Source organism: Pseudorca crassidens, chromosome 5 (genome assembly GCF_039906515.1).
Source record: "Pseudorca crassidens isolate mPseCra1 chromosome 5, mPseCra1.hap1, whole genome shotgun sequence".
NCBI classification, from domain to species: Eukaryota; Metazoa; Chordata; class Mammalia; order Artiodactyla; family Delphinidae; genus Pseudorca; species Pseudorca crassidens.
The window spans coordinates 62,464,267-62,483,718 of NC_090300.1; the positions used below are offsets into that span (position 1 = coordinate 62,464,267).

A 19,452-nucleotide genomic window follows, 5' to 3' on the forward strand; every position below is an offset into this window, starting at 1 on the left:
TGATCCCACCACACCTCCCTGGAAACAGAAACCCACCACAGACGGACAGACAGGGCCAGGATGGGGGAGACCTTACCTCCCTCTAGGTTCTCTGCCCTTTGCCCCCAGTTGAAAAGAAAGTCAAACACCGACTATGAGGCACCCCAGCCCCCCACCCACCCTAGCATAGTTTGTGTCCCCCCCCTCGCCCCCCTCGCAAGGGGCAGCACTGAGGCAGCTTCCCGTCGCTCTCCTTCACTTTGGTTTGCTCCTGGCAGCTCCGTGCCCTCTTCCTTCCTCCCTCAGCCTCCGGCCCAGTTACCCCTACATCTTCGATCACCTACTCGGACCTTCTCTCGGGTCTCTAGGGCCTCCTGCCCCAGGGCTTCTGGGGAAGCAGCATCTCCTCCCAGCGAGGGGCTCCGCCAGGCCCTCTCTGCCCAAGATGCGGGGCTCACACGGCCGCCCCACTCTCCTTGAGGTCAGGGGCTGAGCGCTGCCGTCTCAGCCGCGGGGGGCGTAGTGTATGGGGGGTAGCGGGGCCCTGGGGGCCTCTGGGCTGGGTATGGTTGGGGCTGCTGGGGATAATAGTTGTGCTTTTTGGGCTGGAAGTTCTGGGGTTCGGGCTGTGCAGAACCTCCTCCCCGGGATCGGCCCCCTTTGTCCAGGGAATTCCTGCGGGGACGGTGGGACCTGCGGGGACTTGGGGGCCTGCGGGCAGGGGTGGCCGGAGAGGGGGTGAGCTCCTCGGGGGCGGGGGTGGCGCTGGGGACTCCCCGGCCCCCTCCCCCGGCCAGGACTTGCGGTGCTGGGGGTTGCTCTTGAAGGTGAAAAGCAGCGTGCAGTCATGAGGGGGCACGAAGTGGGCGGGGGGTCTGCGCAGCCCTCCGCCCCGGTCCCCGGAGCCCTGCAGTCCCTGCAGCCGCAGCTGCTCCTGCTTGAGCCAGCGAAGGCGCCCCCGACAGAAGGCGGGGTCCTCCTCCATCAGCCTCGACACCCGCTCCCAGCTCGACAGGGGCGGCGAGGAGGGCCGCGTGGGAGGTGCTCGGTCACTGGGGGCTTCCTGCTCCGCTGCCTCAGACCCTTGGGGCTGGGCTCGCGTGACCTCACCGGCTTCTTCATTCTCATCCTCGTGATCCTGGGTCAGGGGGATGACCCTCTCCACGTGAAGCATGTGGTCCCTTAGGGCCTGCAGCTCGCGGTCCGTGCTGCTGTTCTGCAGCTCCACCTCCTGCAGGATCCCCGCCAGGTTGTCGGTGTGAGCCCGGAGGTCCTCCACCTCTGCGCCACGGGCTCCCTCCTCACTGCCGCCTGAAGGTGATTTTTCTTCTTTGGTCATCTTCACCCCTGACCTGGGTATCAGCTCAAGGATTTGGATCAAGGCATTGACTACTTCATTTTAGTTTTGACCTGGTTTGTGTCCCTCTGTGTGCCTCTGTGCTGCTCCACTGTGGCACTTTTCATGAGATCCTGTTGCTGCGTCTTAATGGTGGTCACATGGGACGGCAGGGCCTGAGCGCCACGTTTGTTGTTTACTATTCTGTCTCATCTAGCATAGCCCCTCACACATAGTAGGTGCTCAGTAAATATTTGTGTTGTAAACAGATGGAGGAAGACAGACACACCGATAAAGTTTTCTCCTCTGATTTACCTTTTTTTTCTTTTTCTTCTTTTTTTCTATTTTATGGACATCTTTTTCCTCTTACTTGTTTTCCTTTCCTGACCACAGTCTAGGCTCTGTCCGGTCTGGGAGTTATACTGTCTAAGGTGATGGTATATACCTCTGCCCTCATTCATTTTGTGTTTGGGTTTCTAGATTAATTGCTGGAGCATTCTCTTGTTTCTGTTCTTTTCCTGTCTGTGGCAGATGCTCTATAGGCATGCAAATATAAACTCATGGTGGAGAGATGCAGTTTGGGTGAATGGATCATACATACTCTGGAGAGATCCTTTCCTCTCTGGCTTGTGACTTGGTGTTTGACCAAGAGTTCTGGGTTTTTTTGTTTTTTCCCATTTGAGCTGTGATGATAGAGCAGTGAAGCCAGCTTCTCTGGTTTCTTTAGTCTTTCTAAACACCAGATCTTGTTGAGGTACATCTCTACCTCTCTCTCCTTCTTCTTTCCTGTGTGGGTATCTGAGGGCAGAATTTGGACTTCTGCCATTTTCTGGGGCTTAGGAAAGAGAGCCCAAAGTCACATGAGGAGACCGTAGCCAAGAAGACACCTGTTGAGGTCCTTTATACTAAACCAGCATTCTTATAAGACTATTTGAAATAATAAAGTTTAAACTTGTGAGGACAGGGACCCTGCTTGTCTTATTTAATATTAAATCCTCAGTATCTGTATATATTTGGTGTTCAGTAAATATTTGTTGAATACAATGAATGAATCAATAAATGAGTGAATGAGTGAGTGAGTAAATCCCTGTGGGTGAACAAGGATGACCAGTGGTACGCTAGTCCTAATAGTATACCACCATATAGAAACATTTTAATCTTTGGCAATTACTTATAAAACATTCTTTTCAATCAAAATATAATATATTTGGGAAAAAAAGAAAAGCAAAAAACCAAGAAGAAACCTTCCCATTCAGAGAAAAGAAATTATTACCATTTTTATGTAAATTCCTTACAGATTCTCAGTCTTTGTCTCAGTCTTAGTCTCCATCTCTATTCTCTAACCTTTTCCTTACTTTTGGAACTTAATGTACATACTGTTTTCTAACATGCTTATCACATCAATGAGGTTATTCATGCTGTAAACCTTTTCTTTTATCTTTTCCCTTCTGCGGGTCTCTCCATGCTCTCCATGGCTTAATTTGTCATTTAACTTGAAATGAAACAATGACTGGTTTCCTTCTAAAGTAAACGTAGTTACTCATGAAACTGCTTGGACTATTCCTAGGAGGATCTTTCTGTGAGCTTCCTAACTGTGTGTCTTGGCTCCAAGCTTTTAAGTCGAGGAAGGAGTCAGCAGGGTAATACTTGTCAGGCAATGCTTATTTGCTACAGTAGTTTCTGAGCTAAGACTTGACTTTGCTAAGCAGAAGTTGGAAATAAAGTGAATTTCCCAATGAAAAATGTGTAAGGATTTGCAGCTCCTGAGTCTATTTCAAATTTTTTTTCTATGACTACATGTCATTTTAAAATTCTTCATGATTGCCAAGTTTAAGGATCACAGTTCATTTTTAGATTTCTTGTGTGTTACTCACTAAACTGTTTTTGTTATTGGGGTAAGAAGTAACTGTTGTGTCTGACCAAATCATATCATATTTTTGGAGCAGTTAATGACTGGAGATAGGAAATGTTAATTTCTCACTAATTTCTCACTAGGCTGGAGCCTAATGGCTTAAGAACCATAGAGTTCTATGTGATTTTCACTTATTTTGAAATCCTAGACCCATGCCAATGGTGCATTTCTAGCAATCTTATTTTCTCTTGGAGCTCTGATAATCAGAGGCTTAGGGGCTTAGAGGCTTAAAGTCTTAAGTCTTCAAAACTATCTCACTAGTTAATAATAACCAAAGATAAGTGCCTGGGGAGTGTCATTTTCACCCTCCAGCCAATATTTGAGTGGTATTTTGGTGTCATGTGTCATAGATTAAAAATATCGTTGATGTATTTGTTTTAAGCTATTAGTTCAAAGATTTTTTTTTTTTGTATTTAAACTTTTTGGAAATTTTTTCTTAATTGGGCTGGGGATTTTGTCTTTTGTTTTTGCTTTTGAGAGCACTGAATTATATTTTAAAAAGGAATATAGATGAAGGCTGCTATTCACAAGTTAAAATGGGCCCCTAAGGGAAGAGGGATAGAAGAGAAAGCTATACAATGTTTAATCTATTAATAATAGAAGGAGTGGCTTTTTTGGGGTGGCAGTGAGTCTCTGTGTATCTGGGTATGGGTCAGAAGGTCACCATAGTTTTTATATATATTACTTTTTGTTCTACTCCTGGTATTGTTCCAAAGAGCAAGAAACTCCTTGAACAGTCTATCTTTTACTGTCCTAAAGAATAATATCTTTATATCTATTTTCAGATTTTGTTTTTCAAATTTAGAAGTGAAGAAATTGTGGTTTTTGCCTCTCCATTCCTGTTAAGGGCCTAGGATGGTGCTTCACTGAGCCTCTTGGTCTCCTGAGAGATCTGAGGAAATAGTCTAGAGCAGAGGGAAAAGGACTGGGCCGGGAGTCAGAATACCTGGGTTCTGGGCCACGTGTGGGGTTTGAGGCAAATGATTTAACTTTTCTAACCCTCGTTTCCTTACATGCAAAATGGGCCTGAAAATGTTTCCCTCTACTGCATTGCACTGCCCTATGACGACAGATAAGGCGGCAGTTTGGATAGCTTTTGAGAACGCTAGGCAGTGCTTCTCAGACTTTGCTGTGCACGTGGAGATCTTGTTAAAATGCAGATTCTCATTCAGTAGGTTTGGGGTTGGGCCCGAGATTCTGCATTTCTCACAAGCTCCCAGGTAATGCTGATGCTTTGAATCGTACCACAAGAAGCCAGGTGTGGTCTAAAGCCTTATGTTGTCAGGGGGGATATTGAGGGTTCTGAGGAGAGAACCCTCCCCTGCCACCCCCAGACACACAGCTTCCCAACGCCGCTGTGCCGTGAGTGGGTTACGGACGAGGCCAACATGCTGATCCCTCAGGTCCTGGGGCGGGTGGAGCCTCCTGAGTGACCCCACTGTGCCAAATGCATCGTCTTCTTCTGTGTGCCGTAGGGTAGACGCATTTGGGAAGCACAGCAGTCTTCACAGATCCCTCAGCAGCTCTGTGGGGTGTGGACACTGAAGTAGGGAAGAGGGGATGAGGGGGCAGGCGGAGGTGGAGGGTCGTGAGGTGGTAGGTCTGGGACTACCAGAGAGACTATAGAGGGTTCCACAGGCAGAATTTTGTTTTGTCCTGGACCTCACACTGCGGTCCAGCCATTCGGCAGCCCCGAGGGCCTGTGTGTTCTCTGTTCCTCACAGGTTCTCCCTGCGTGGGCAGACGGTGTGGCTGTTTCCTCCATCACTCTTCCCTCCTCCCGAACTTATATCTATGCCACTGGGGTTCGGATTAGAACAATCAGTGTTAGGCATTTGTATTTGTCTAATTTTAAATTATTTTAACTTTAGACACTGTTCTTTTTTCTTGTTTCAGAAACCTTTTTAAAATTACTTTCTGAAATGTCAAAAGAATTGATATTATGGGTATATTTACAAAAATACCTATTTATTATGCTTATTTTTTATCATCTGTCTTCCCCCCCAGTTGAAACTCACAAGAGATTTTTGTTTTGTTCATTGCTATATCCCAAGCCCAGGGCATAGTAGGAGCTCGTAGGAGCTCGGTAAATATGTGTTGATTATTGAATGACTTGATTACAAATCTCAGTGCTTATTTTCTCTTCACCTTCTAGATGTTTATTCTTTCCAAGAAGAGGAACCTGTTTTGGATCCTCATTTGGCCAAGCACTTAGCGCATTTTGGAATTGATATGCTTCATATGCATGGGGTAAGAAAGGTCTCCTTTTGTGTCTATTCCCACTTTGCGGGGAAACTGTTTGGTTTATTTATATAATTCCTATCACACAAATCTTCATTTTATAGGTTTTAATGTTTGCATTTACTTCTTGAACTTAATTAGTATTTTCTTTTGGTTGTCAGCTTAGATTTTTAATTTTTATTTTATAGTAAAAATGGCACCTCATCCAGTACCATTTTGTTTTAGTTGGAGTTTACTTGCAAAATTTCTGTCTCCTTTGATGGAGAGTTGTGTGAATCACTCTTTGTTCACTAAAGGGAGAAGGCACGGGGAGATGACCTTTAAAATAATCTGTGACCAACATCACTTTAATTGATTACAGGAAGGGAAGCAGAGCTCCTGGGGCAGGGGTGGAAAGAATAAGCCAACAGATTGTTGATGGAAATGGTTTGCCTCATTTCATATTGTGTTTTCAGGCTGGTATCATGACTGTAATATTTGTCCCTATGAGGAGCTGGTTAACTGTGCGTGTTTTGCTTTAGCCCATGTCATCTCCCTCTCCTCATGTTCTCTCTAACTCCTCTTTCTCACTCATGTCACTTTTTTTTTTTTTGCGGTACGCAGGCCTCTCACGGTTGTGGCCTCTCCTGTTGCGGAGCACAGGCTCCGGACGCGCAGGCTCAGCGGCCATGGCTCACGGGCCCAGCCGCTCCGTGGCACGTGGGGTCCTCCCGGACCGGGTCACAAACCCGCGTCCCCTGCATCGACAGGCGGGCTTTCAACCACTGCGCCACCAGGGAAGCCCACTCATGTCACTTTTTAATTTGTTTTCTGTGCTCTTCTTTAAACCTCCCTCCCATGTCGAGCTTCTCCCGAACCCCATGGTTTTATTCCACTTTCTTCTCCAACTGCCTTGCTTTTTGTTTGCTGTGTTGCATTGTATCTGCCCTTGAGATTATTCTACTTGCTTCTTTTTTTTGATTCCTATTTGTCTTCTTCCTCCTCCTATCTCCTTTCCTCCCAGTCTCTGTCTCTTTTATTTTAAAATCTTTTAAATGGGGGTTTTTCTTAAATTGTGGAGAGATACACCTAATGTAAAATTTACTGTTTTAACCATTTTTTAAGTGTACAATTCTGTGGCATTAAGTTCATTTGTCTTGTGCAACCATCACCACGTTAGTCTTTTTTAATGAGGTTGTTTATTTCTCTGTTTAACTGGGGAAGAAAGGCAGAAACATCTATTGCTGTTAGAAATAATTGGTGGGACATGATGTTTGAATGATAATCATTGTTAAAGTTGTATTTCTTCAATGACGTTGCCCCAGACGGAGAACGGGCTCCAGGACAATGATAGCAAGCCGCGGATCAGCGAGTGGGAGGTGATCCAGGAGACGGGGACGAAGCTGAAGCCCATGTATGGCCCCGGATACACGGGTCTCAAGAACCTGGGCAACAGTTGCTATCTCAGTTCTGTGATGCAGGCCATCTTCAGCATCCCAGAATTCCAGAGAGCGTAAGTGTCCCGTATAGACCAGGGTGCACAGCCTGCCCTGCATCCCCTCCGCGTCCAGTCAGGCAGTGTGTGCTGAGGAAGCCCTTTACCATCTGTGCTGTGACTTCCCGCATGAAGCTGGGTGAGAACACTTGTCAAGTGTTATGGGGATCAGGTGAGATAAGAAGAGCTTTGTAAACTGAAAAACCACCTACAGGGATTTGTCGTATTAATAATGGCTTCCAGTTTTAGACCAATACCCTCTATGCCAAGAAAGTAATAATCATTAAGCTTCACAGCAAAACTGCCACATCTCTTCCTATAGATGCGCTAGGAGAGGTTCAGTGATCTGGTTTCAGTGGTGAGTGAGTGGAGCTTCTAAGAGGATTTAAGCTTTTCTTTTTTTGCTACTCAAAATGTGGTTCATAGATGGTGCTGGTCCTTGGACTGCTGCATGTGGATCCGAAATGAGACAGGTATGGAAGTTGAGAGTGAGCATTCAGAAATTGTGGTAGGCCTTTGACGTTGCCGTCTTTTATAAGTGGCATTTCATTTTTTCAGTACAGTTGACCCTTGAACAACATGGGTGTGAACTGCACGGGTCCACTTATATGTGGATTTTTTCAATAAATACGTACTACCGTACTACAGGATCTGCGGTTGGTTGAAACCATTAAGGAGGAACTGAGAATCCAAAGGGCTGACTGTAAAGTTATGCACGGAATTCCGATTGTGCCGAGGGTTGGTGCCCCTGATTCCCGTGTTGTTCAGGGGTCAACTGTAATTTATTTTTATTGTATTTTTAAAGGTATCATCTATATGAGTTGAAATCAACAAACTAGCTGGCCCTTCACCACAAGTAATTGGGAGGCACTGATTTAGGGTGCTTCCCAACTGTACATGTTCAGGCTGCCTGCTTCCTCCCTTGCTGAGGGGCAGAGGGGCTGTGTCTCTGGCCCTTTTCTCTTTCGACTGTGCTTAGGACAGGGAGCCACCGAGACTGGTAGCTGCAGCTCATGGGCAGCCACTGCCTCAGTTTAGGAAATAATCTCTAGTGTTTCCCAGAGCAGGTAGGATTCGACCTTGGTTCAAGTATGGAAGAGGACACACATGTGCTAAGACAGAATGACGGGCAGATAGCATGCTAGGGACAGCACAGGGCAATTTTTAACCCACGTGGAGTTGAATGCTAATGATTTTAAAGGTAGTTAATAAAAGTATATCAGATGTCCTTTTCTTTCCTCTCTTGGTATTTGAAGTCTTACCTCTTCATACTGTTCCTGGCTTTGGAAATTTATGGTCAGTTTTCCATGTCAGGTTTTAATTTTTTCCATCCAGCCAATAAAGAGTGGGTTCTGCTGTGCTCAGCAGTGTGCTGGGTATGCGGGGTTCAGTGGTAAACAAAAGGACCTGGTGCCCAGCCCCAGTTGGGGAAACAGACATTAAATAAATGTAGACTGTCCCCAACTTGTGATGATTCGACTTAAGATCTTTTGACTTCAAGATGGTGCAAAAGTGATATGTGTTCAGTAGAAACTGTACTTGGAATTTTGAATTTTGCTCTTTTTCTGGGCTAGTGACAGGAGGTACATACCCTCCTGTGACGCTGGGCAGGGCAGCAGCCATAGCTCCCAGGCGGGCACGCGACCCTGAGGGTAAACAACTGATATGCCTACAACCATTCTGTACCCAGAGAGCCTTTCTGTTTTTCACTTTCAGTACAGTATTCAATAAACTAGATTGGATAGTCAACACTTTATTATCGAATAGACCTTGTGCTACATGATTTTGCCCAACTGTAGGCTAATGTAAGTGTTCTGAGCATGGTTAAGGTGGGCTAGACTAAGCTTCAATGTTTGATAGGTTAGGTATTGTAAATGCATTTTCAATGGACGATATCAACTTATGATGGGTTTATTGGGCTGTAACCCCATCCTTTGCTGAAGAGTATCTGTAATCATAAGAACAACTGCATGGTTAAAAATATGGTAAATTCCATGAAGGAAAAGGGAAGGAGGTGGTCAGGGAGGATCTCTTTGAAGAAGGGACACACAAAGGGATACTCACCTTGACTGATGTGCAGGGGGAGTGTAGACAGGGTTTTGGAGAAAAGGAGGAGCAAGTTTGAAGCTCTGAGATGCGAAAACCTTTTCAGAGATACGCATCATGCATTGTATTATTTTTATAAATTCTTACCCATGTCTCATACCTGTTTTATCATTTGATTTGGAAACAGTGTAGCTTCATCTTATCTGTCTCATGCTCCAAGATTTTTTTTTTAACTATTGAGGGAAAGTCCTTATTGTAGGTGTTGTATAATTATTATTTCTTTTAAACTAGAATGGAAGACACATATTCTTTTGTTACAAAGCTCAACAACATTTTTAGTGCTTTACAGCCTACAGTTTTTGAAAATATTTTCTACACTTCAAAGTTTGATGAACAATTAACTTTCTGAATTTTTTCTTCAGTGAAAAAATGTACCTCAGGGCTTCCCAGGTGGTGCAGTGGTTGAGAGTCCGCCTGCCGATGCAGGGGACAGGGGTTCGTGCCCCGGGAAGATCCCACATGCCGCGGAGCGGCTGGGCCCGTGAGCCATGGCCACTGAGCCTGTGCGTCCAGAGCCTGTGCTCCACAATGGGAGAGGCCACAACAGTGAGAGGCCCGCGTACTGCAAAAAAAAAAAAAAAAAAAAAAAAAAAAGTACCTCATGTCTATAATTTGGAATTAAGATTTGAATCTCTCACCTGGTCTCGTTTCAAGGGTTGTAGAATTTTGTAGTATCTAACATTTTGTATTCTATTTCCTAAACATTTACTGTATATATTAGAACATGAGCAACTTATTTTTCATACTTGTCCTCGGTCTTTTGGTTCTTTTACCGAATATCACTGGGTTGAAGTACTTGCTCTTCAAACTACTTTTTCCCCAGTGGGACTAACTCAGTGGAGTTACGTCCAGGACTGGTATCTCCATTTTGTAAGTAGAAAGAGTGACTCACAGAGAGATTAAATGACTTATGCACAACCACGGTGTAATTCGGGAACATCAGCTGGACCTTGATACCCTGCCTGCCACTTGAACCCAGTTTACATTTCAAAATAATTCCGATGAGGAGCAAATCTAAATAAACTGGTGTACAAATTGAATGACAACAAAGATGGATTGTCAGGTAGCAAAACTGTTTTTTGCTTTGAAAACCACTAGATTACAAATTGAAGATATAAGTATTGATACTTTAAAAATTATCCAGCATTACTGCTGCCTTTTAAAAACTTTTGAAATTTTAAAATTTTATTTATTTATTTTTAAATTTTGGTTGCGTTGGGTCTTCATTGCTGCGTGTGGGCCTTCTCTAGTTGCAGCGAACGGCGGCTACTCTTTGTTGGCGGTGCATAAGCTTCTCATTGCGGTGGCTTCTCTTGTTGCAGAGCATGGGCTCTAGGCACGCGGGCTTCAGTAGTTGTGGCTCGCGGGCTCTAGAGCGCAGGCTCAGTAGTTGTGGCACACGGGCTTAGTTGCTCCGCGGCATGTAGGATCTTCCCGGACCAGGGCTTGAACCCCTGTCCCCTGCATTGGCAGGTGGATTCTTAATTACTGCAGGGAAACCCCTACTGCTGCCTTTTAATTTAATTTTGTTGTAATAGAAGATATTCCTCATTGATTAGAAAAGGAATATAAATTACCAGCAAAATGGACTTTTCTGACATCAAATATTTATTACCCCCTTAAACGTTATTCTTCTCCATCAACCTTGCCGGAAAGCATAAGGTTTTCACTAATGTTCATCTTACCAGTGGATTTTTTTTTGTCTTGTCAGGTTTTGAGATATGATAAAGACTGGATTGTGAGAGAGCTAATGTTTATAATGTTTATCGTGTTGTATATTAATTAAGAATTCTTCAGTGCAACCTCTGACTCTGAATATAGTTTGGTTTATCTATTATTTGGCTTTTGGTCCATTGAAAATTTCTAAATGGAATTGTTGTTCTAGTGATACAACCAAAAGCCATTTGAATGGGACTATTCCAGAGACGTGTGCTCTGTTAATTTTTATGTTGGTACATAACCTTGGATACAAATTCCGAGTTTGTAATCAGCAGGTGCCTAGAAGTTTCTAGTATTTCAGGGACCTAATTAGAGGTCATTACTAACTGTAGTGTATCATGGTTCTCTGCCAAGACTTTACTGCAGTAATGCCTGTTCTGTTGGGTCATTAGGTAGTCAGTTATGAAAATTGGTTGTGTGATTAAATGATATGAATATATTCATTCAACACATATTTATCAAGTGCCTTTTACATGTTAGATGCTGTTCTAGTGTTGGAGATGCAGTCATTTAAAGTCTCTGCCTTCATGGAGATTATATCCTAGTATGTGATCTCTAGAAAGATAGATAATAAACAAGAACATAAATAAATTGTATAGTTGCAAATAGTGATTCATGCCAAGAAGAAAGTTAGCCAGGCTCAGGTGATATAGAACATGAAAGGGAGCAAGGATCTGTAGAGAGAGCGTTCCAGGAAAGAGACAGCATGATGGCATGACCCTGAAGCAGGAGCGAGCTTGGTGTGCCCTGGGCAGCAAGAAGGGGAAATGGCCGGGGCGTTGTGGTCTGGGAGAGAGGGGTGGGAATGAGGTCAGAGAAGCAGGCAGGGCAGGGTGCAGGAAGGGACAGGGAGAGGGATCTGCTTCTGGTTGCCTCTTCCTAGAGCTGTCAGGCTCAGAGAGTCCAGGCCTCAAGAGGGAAAGGTGAACAGCACAAAGCAGGGGGTGTGAAATAGGAAATGAACTTAAGAAGTGAAAGAAATGATTGTGTGTTGACATATATACGGAATCTAAAAAAAAAAATGGTTCTGAAGAACCTAGGGGCAGGACAGGAATAAAGACGCAGCAGACATAGAGAATGGACCTGAGGACACAGGGAGGGGGAAGGGTAAGCTGGGACAAAGTGAGAGAGTGGCATGGGCATATATACACTACCAAATGTAAAATAGATAGCTCGTGGGAAGCTGCCGCATAGCACAGGGAGATCAGCTCGGTGCTCTGTGACCACCTAGAGGGGTGGGATAGGGAGGGTGGGAGGGAGATGCAAGAGGGAGGGGATATGGGGATATATGTATACCTATAGCTGATTCATTACGTTATAAAGCAATTATACTCCAATAAAGATGTTAAAAAAATTAAAACTAAAATAATTCCCAATCTATGTATAATTATTTAAATGTAATGAATTCACTTATATGCTTTCTCTTGAAAAACATGCTTGTTCAATGAAAAAGATATTAGTTTATTCATCTACTTAATTTTGAAGATTGCTCTGTAGACAGACTGACAGATATGTACTCCTGGAAACAACTAATACAGGAAAATATATTTTTGACACGTTTGGAGGAAAATTAAAAAAAAAAGAAATGATTGTGTGTTGAGATGAGAGATGGATGGTTACAGTTAGACTGCTCTGTCAGGTAAACTGGTCAGAAGGAGGGCTTGTGGGCTGCACAAGGGACTGTGGATGGGGCAGGTACATCTGGCAGCGTGGTTCAGGGCACAGCTTGGGCGCCAGGCTGCCTGGGTCTACTCTGGGCTTCATCACTCCCTCTTGGGTGATTTTGGAAGGTACCTAATGCATTTGCACCCTGATTTCTCATCTCTCAAAATGAGGTAACGACAATAATCCCTTCCTCATATGGTTGTAATGAAGTCTTAATCAGGCAGTTTAGGAAACGCTTCAGAAACGGTAGTTGTTACTGCTGTCATTATTCATTTTGACGCCACCAGAACAATTCCTAACCTTACCTTTCGTTTTGGGGAAGGTAGTTGAGATGGCGTAAGCCAGTGGTCCTTGACTCTGACTACATGTTAGTCTCACTTGGGGAACTTGTAAAAGATTCCAAATCCCAGGCCTCAGCCTCAGGCAGTGAAATCAGAACATCTGGGGGTGGCTCTGGCTTTCGTATTTTTTCTAGAAACTCTTTAGGGGATTCTAACTCGTACCTGGGGTTGAGACCCATTGATAGAAGCATAAACCTTTTAGGGAGGCCCATGAATATGACTGCAGAGGTAGGAGCTCAGGAAAAAATTCTCTTCAGGTGGGTGATTTAGTGTTGACAGAAAGGCAAGAAGGTCTTAGCTAGGATGATAGCTTATTTGGGTTCTGTTCATCTCTCAGTTCCTATGTTTTGACCGTTGCTTTTCATTTTCTAGGTATGTAGGAAATCTTCCAAGAATATTTGACTACTCTCCTTTAGATCCAACACAAGATTTCAACACACAGATGTAAGTGCCCTGTTGTAATTTTTAAGTATCTGATATAGTGTTCATAGTGGTTTTCTCTGGGTTGCAGAATTAAAGGCAATTCTCTTCTTTATTGTCTGTATTTTTTAAAGTATTCTGAAATAAGCATGTGTTGCTTTTGTAAAAAGAAAAAAATCAGTAAAATTGTAAAGTACTGAGAAAAGTTGAAAATGGAATCAGTATGAAGCAGAATCAAACAGATAAGTTATTTGTGAGTAACTGAGATACAGTGTTCCACCTAAAAGCAGGTGTACTTATTGAAATTTGTAGGTAATTTTAATATCTCTGAGGGGAAACAGTAATAACCTTTTTGTCTGTTTCTCCCTCCTGTCCAGGACTAAGTTAGGACATGGCCTTCTCTCAGGCCAGTATTCAAAACCTCCGATGAAATCCGAGCTCATTGAACAGGTGATGAAGGAGGAGCCCAAGGTATGTGTCTGGGTATTTGCCACACTGAAATGCTGGAAAGAGGAACCTTCTCAGCAAGAGCATGGATTTCCTATGATTTGGCGAATGGTGGCCATCAATTTAGCAAGCTGTCAAAATAGCTCTTTCATTTTAGGGTCTAGGGTGTCTGTCTGCTCTTAAAAATCGTGGTAAGGAATAGCCAGGGTTGGGGTTTCTAGTGGCATTTGCTTCATGGATTATATGTGATTGCCATCATTAATGGTCTTTAGAAATAATATTATTCATAAAGTAGTGCTGGAATGGAAGGAATAAACGTATAAAAATATAAACATTTTCCCCTTGGTAACCCAATCTTGGCCCTTGTAGTGTTTGTGTTCTCCTAAGCCTCAACTCTGTTTTGCTAGCGTTTCTCAAGAGGCTGGTTGTTAAAAAAAACAACACACATATTCCTATCCCGCCCCTAGAGCTGAGGATTCTGAATTTCTGGGGAGGGCTGGGCAGTCCTCATTTTAACTAAGCTGCCAGGGAGTTTGTAAGCACACTCCAGTATAGGAAACTCAGTTGGCCATTCAGTCACTATTACTTGACTCATTGAAAGATGTGCTTCATCTCCTAATAGCCAGACTCCCATTTCCATGTGCCTGCAGGTTGGGCCACTGACCCCTCCCTGGGCTGCTCTGTTAACGCAACTCCAGATGGCGCCACTCGCAGCCTGGCCTCTTGGAGTGGTGCCCTTGGAGTTGTGCAGTGCGCAGCTTACACAGCTGTATTTGGCGGTCTTGGCTCCCACAGCTGCAGTCATCCTGGGTGGAATGCAGGCCCCGCTTCCCTAACCCCTGCTCTGCCTCCAGGGTACCTTGTCTTGACTTAGTGGGCAAGTTCTTTCAGTTCTGTGTCTCAAGTGTGTGACCTCTGTGCTCCCAGCTTAAGTCAGTCATCCTTGACTGCAGACTTGCCTGCAGACTGAGAGCAAGAATCGAAAGGGAATAAGTTCTTTTTCATCGGGAAGCCAATTAGTTGGGGAAATGGAGCAAACAGGAGAAGAGAGACTAGGAAGGGAACATACAGAGGCAGTGTCTGGGGGTGGGGAGAGGGAAGTGGGTTGTGAGAGGGTGGAGAGGGATGTAGACATTCTGAGGGCCAGGCCTGGAGATCAGAGTGTCATGGCCAGGCAAACCTAAGTCCTCCAGTAGCATTGTTATCTAGCATTGCAACCATGAGTCCCTTATCCACGCCAGACAGGAAGACCCCCAGTTGGGATGCAGTTGAGGTGGTCTGGGCTATCAGGTTATCCAGGCTTCTTCTACCTCTGAGCTCCTGTGGAACTTTGAAGAGGTGATGGTGAAAAAACTTGGCCCCAAATGTTGTTTTTGATCACATTTATCCTGGGTGTTCATCCAGGCTGTCACTTCTTGGGCCACTCTCGGGGCAGAGTCCACCTGCCCTGGTGGAGGAGATGGAGACTAATTGGGACTCGGGAGCCTGGCTTCCTCTCCTGCCTTTGCAAGGGATCTGGAGACTGGGGGCAAGCCCCGTAACCTTTCAGTCTCAACCATCAAATGGAAGATTGGTCTCGCTGGCGGTTGTGAATAGTGCAAGTGTGAAGGTCCCCTCTCTAATGTAAATAAAATCTGTGTACAGTACAGGACGGTTGTGCTTTTGGAATCTCCTCATTTGAGAAAATGGGAAATGAAAACTCATCAATTTAGCAGTGTTTGGAAGGAAAATTTGGTTTTAATATCACAATATCCTTTTACATTACGAAAAAAGGTAGTTCTTATATAAGTCATATTCTTTATTGAGTCTGTGAACAGCTGGGGACCCTAGTCCCCTCCCCACCATTAGATTAGCGTGGTAGCTGTGTGATCTCCAGGGGTCTGAGGCTTGCCCTGCCCTGTCTGGTTCAAGGTGTGAAACTCGGCAGCACTTGGACCATATCTGTCTTGCAGGTGTGTTTTGCTTGCACCTCGCCCCCTCCCCAGAATCTGACTTTCCAGCTTCTTTTAAACACTCAGAGCCTCTGGCAGTCCCAGGCCCGTGACAGCAGTGGCTGGAGCTGAGTAGCAGCCCTCCCTTCATACAGGACACACTGTCCCCAGCTGGCCCCAGTCCCTTTGTGATTCGTGACCTGGCTGGTACGCTGGGTATTTGGGTATGTGACCCTTGATCTAGATGATTTGTAAAGTCCTTTCCGTGCTCCGACATGCCAGGATCAATTGGGTCCCTTTAACATTCAGAATGAGCTTGAGTTGACCGTATGATTTTCTTTGTGGCCCTGGAGGTGCCAGTTTCAAGCTGTTACTTGAACAGGCAAGTAACTCATTGTAAAATCTCCACTCCTTGACAGTGGAGAGAATTACTTTCTGAGGCATCAGGATTTTCACTGGCATTTGGTTTCAGAGAAACCAATTTGTGAGAATCTTTCTTCTTTCAGGTCTCAGGAGCCCTTTGGTCAGGTGGTCTTGTGCTAGGTCTCTGGTGTTTGTGTCTTATCTTGTAGATGAGCCTGAAATGCTCCAAGAGATGAAAGAAGATGTGCTGAATCAAAGAAGAGGATAGATTATGAAAGAATGTGTGGTGCAGGGGAGAGAACACAGAGCCATGTGGCAGGAATGCTTTTTTACAGGGTCACCACCAGAGATACCAATAACTAGCATTACACAGTGCTTACGAAAGGCCAGGCCCTTCCTGTATGTTCACTGATGCAGAAATGGATGCACAGAATCCTAACCTAAAGTTACAAAGCCAGGGAGTGGGAGAGCTGGGGTTTACACCAGGCAGTCTGGCCCTGAGTGTGTGCTGTATTGACCACTGCACCGTCCTGCTTCTCTAACAGTTGTTCCAGTACTTGTTTCAGGCTCCCAGTGCCTCAGTGTGTAGATGCTGGTAGGTGGATGACGAAAGGGGCTGCTTATATTAAAAAGAATGAAATGATGCCATTTGCAGCAACATGGATGGACCTAGAGATTGTCATACCGAGTGAAGTAAGTCAGGCAGAGAAAGTCAAATATAGTATGATAATCTGCTTACATGCAGAATCTAAAAAAAAAAACCAAAGATACAAATGAACTTATTTACAAAACGGGGGGGAAGGTTGGGGGGAAGGGATAGATTGGGAGTTTGGGATTGACATGTACACACTGCTATATGGAAAACCAACAAGGACCTACTGTGTAGCACAGGGAACGCTGCTCAATATTATGTAACAACCTAAATGGGAAAAGAATTTGAAAAAGAATAGGTACATGTATATGTATAACTGAATCACTTTGCTCTACACCTGAAAGTAACACAACATTGTTAATCAGCTATACTCCAATATAAAATAAAAAGTTAAAAAAAAAAAGGGGTTGCTTAAAGTTTGTGGAATTACCGGGTAGCCCAGTAACTTGGGCTACTCACATCTTGGGTCATTTCTAAAATATATACTTCTGGATATTAAGTTGCTCTGCTACAGACCAAGGTGAAATCTAGTTTTTATGTATGCATGCTTAATACATATTTCATCTATAAAAAGATTTGCAGTGTTTTTTGGGGGCACTGCCATTTCTGTATAAATTTGTTGAATTGATTTTTAAAATTTAATTGTATCTATAGTAGCTAAAACCTCCTCACTATAAAAGGACACTTTTTCTTCTTCAAAAAATAATATTCCTGGGCTTCCCTGGTGGCGCAGTGGTTGAGAGTCTGCCTGCCGATGCAGGGGACACGGGTTCGTGCCCCGGTCCAGGAAGATCCCACAGGCCATGGAGTGGCTGGGCCTGTGAGCCATGGCCGCTGAGCCTGCACGTCCAGAGCCTGTGCTCCGCAACGGGAGAGGCCACAACAGTGAGAGGCCCGCGTACCGCAAAAATAATAATAATAATATTCCTGATCTTTATGCATTCTAAGACAGTGCTTTCACACAATTTAATGCTGAATACTCCATAATTTATTTCTCCTCCTGAAGATAGCACATTATTAACAGTTCTGTATTCCGAACAAACTGTTTCTTAAGTGACAGTTCATTTAATTTCCCATCTAACTAATCCTTGACACAGAATTGCTGGTCTCAGTTTTTAATCAACATGATATAACCAGGGTTCTACTTCCAGATGATGTAATTTTAGCTCCAAACATAAGAACTTTGTTTTCACTAACCTCCATTTTCCTACTTTGGGCAAATGTAACATTTCTGACTCATCTTTTGAAATACGAAAAATAGCTTGGGGGAATACCCTCTGTTCCTTTAGCTTAGGAGATTTGGGGTTTGGACGTGAGTTAGGAATTACTGGTCCCAGGTTTATGGTTTAAGGTTAAAAATTTAAATCAGCAGATGACATATACCTGTGTTTGGGGACGGCTGAGATGCATGTATTTTTTTTCATTCCTGTGATCTTATAATGTAAGCATCTGTACAACCGTTGCTCTAAAGTGATATAAAGTCTCATCTTGCTGCTTGTTTATTAATTAAAGCATTAGCCTCAGAGGAATATGAGTGGACACTGGCTGGCTGCCTTCTTGGTTGTAGTGTTAAACAGAAAGTTCTGTGTAAGCATTTGGGAAAGATTCTGAACACGGTAGTCCTCTCTCCAATTTTAGCTGATCTGTTTTGCAGTTGCTGATGGAGAAAGTAAGTACAGCACCCTATAACTATGACAGGTTCCTTAGGTGGGTGCTATTTAGGAGACTATCTGGGGCTCCCTCTTATAAAGTTAGTTGTCAAGACTAGCCTTTGCTTCTGGGGTCCGAGGGGCAGCTCACAGCAAGAGCAAGAGCTTCCTGAAGGCGGGTCTGATTCTTGGTCAGTTTGATCTCTCTAGCCTTGTTTGGTGATGGGCCCGTAGGGGACACTCAGGTGATGACACTGACCCAGTGCCAACCAGGAAACATGTTATTTCTTTGATTTACTTCTTTGGTTCTTGTTTATTTATTTTGGCGGTGCCGTATGGCTTGCAGCATCTTAGTTCCCTGACTAGCGATTGAACCCGGACCACAGCAGTGAAAGCGCCAAGTCTTAACCACTGGACTGACAGGGAATTCCTTTTGGTTCTTATTTAGGCTTTGGTTTCTTTGAAGTAACTGCCTTATTCTAGAGCCTGACCTTTTAAAAAAATTATTTAAATATGCAAATATACACACACGTAGAGAGCAAAGTATAATGAGTCCATGTACCATCATGTAGCTCAGCAGTCACCATTACTGCCAATATGGTTTCATCAGTCCCTCCTGAACTCAATTTTTCCCTTCCCTTCCTCTCCTTTCCCCACAGTATTTTGACACAAAATCTAAGCATCATCCTTTTCCCCTGTAAATATTCAGTATGCACCTGTAACTAGAATACCTTCTTTTTTTTTAAACATTAATATCATGTTGAAAGTTGCTTAAAGTGTTACAACAAAATGTATCAGCCAATACCCAGCCCACATATAGATTTTCCCCTGCAGTATCCAAGACATCTTTTCAGAGTCCCCCTCTTTTTACAAGCGATTGGTTTGTTGAAGGAGCCGGATCATTTGCCCCAGGATTGCTCTAATGATTGCTTCCTTGAGGTATTGTTTAGCTTGTGTTTCTTACAAGCTGGAAGTTAGATCCGGAAGCTTCATTAGATTCAGGCTCATTTTTTTGATAACCTGATTTTCTGTCAGACACGAAGCGAACATAGTAATAGTTGAACATGGGAATTAGTGAGACCCCCCCTCAGAAATCAGAGATGGAATAGGTGTGGGACGTGGGTGCAGGCAGAGGGGTCAGCTGATGGTTAGGCATTAAGTGTGGGGAAGCCGAGTTTGAGATAAATCCAACCCAGCTGTGAGAGCCAGGAGCTGGT

At 44.1% G+C, this 19,452-nt stretch overlaps 1 protein-coding gene across 3 annotated transcripts in view; it reads left to right on the top strand.

The window, feature by feature from the left end:
• USP13 (ubiquitin specific peptidase 13) overlaps positions 1 to 19,452 on the top strand; it is a 121,605-nt gene that overhangs the window by 51,056 nt on the left and 51,097 nt on the right. For all 3 annotated transcript variants that reach the window (XR_010943574.1, XM_067738127.1, XM_067738126.1), the window contains exons 7-10: positions 5,383 to 5,477; positions 6,773 to 6,960; positions 13,146 to 13,217; positions 13,571 to 13,664. Coding sequence is in view for 2 of the 3 variants with exons in the window: in XM_067738127.1 (XP_067594228.1) it covers positions 5,383 to 5,477; positions 6,773 to 6,960; positions 13,146 to 13,217; positions 13,571 to 13,664 (449 nt within the window). In the remaining variant the exon portion in view is untranslated. The remainder of the gene's footprint in view (positions 1 to 5,382; positions 5,478 to 6,772; positions 6,961 to 13,145; positions 13,218 to 13,570; positions 13,665 to 19,452) is intronic.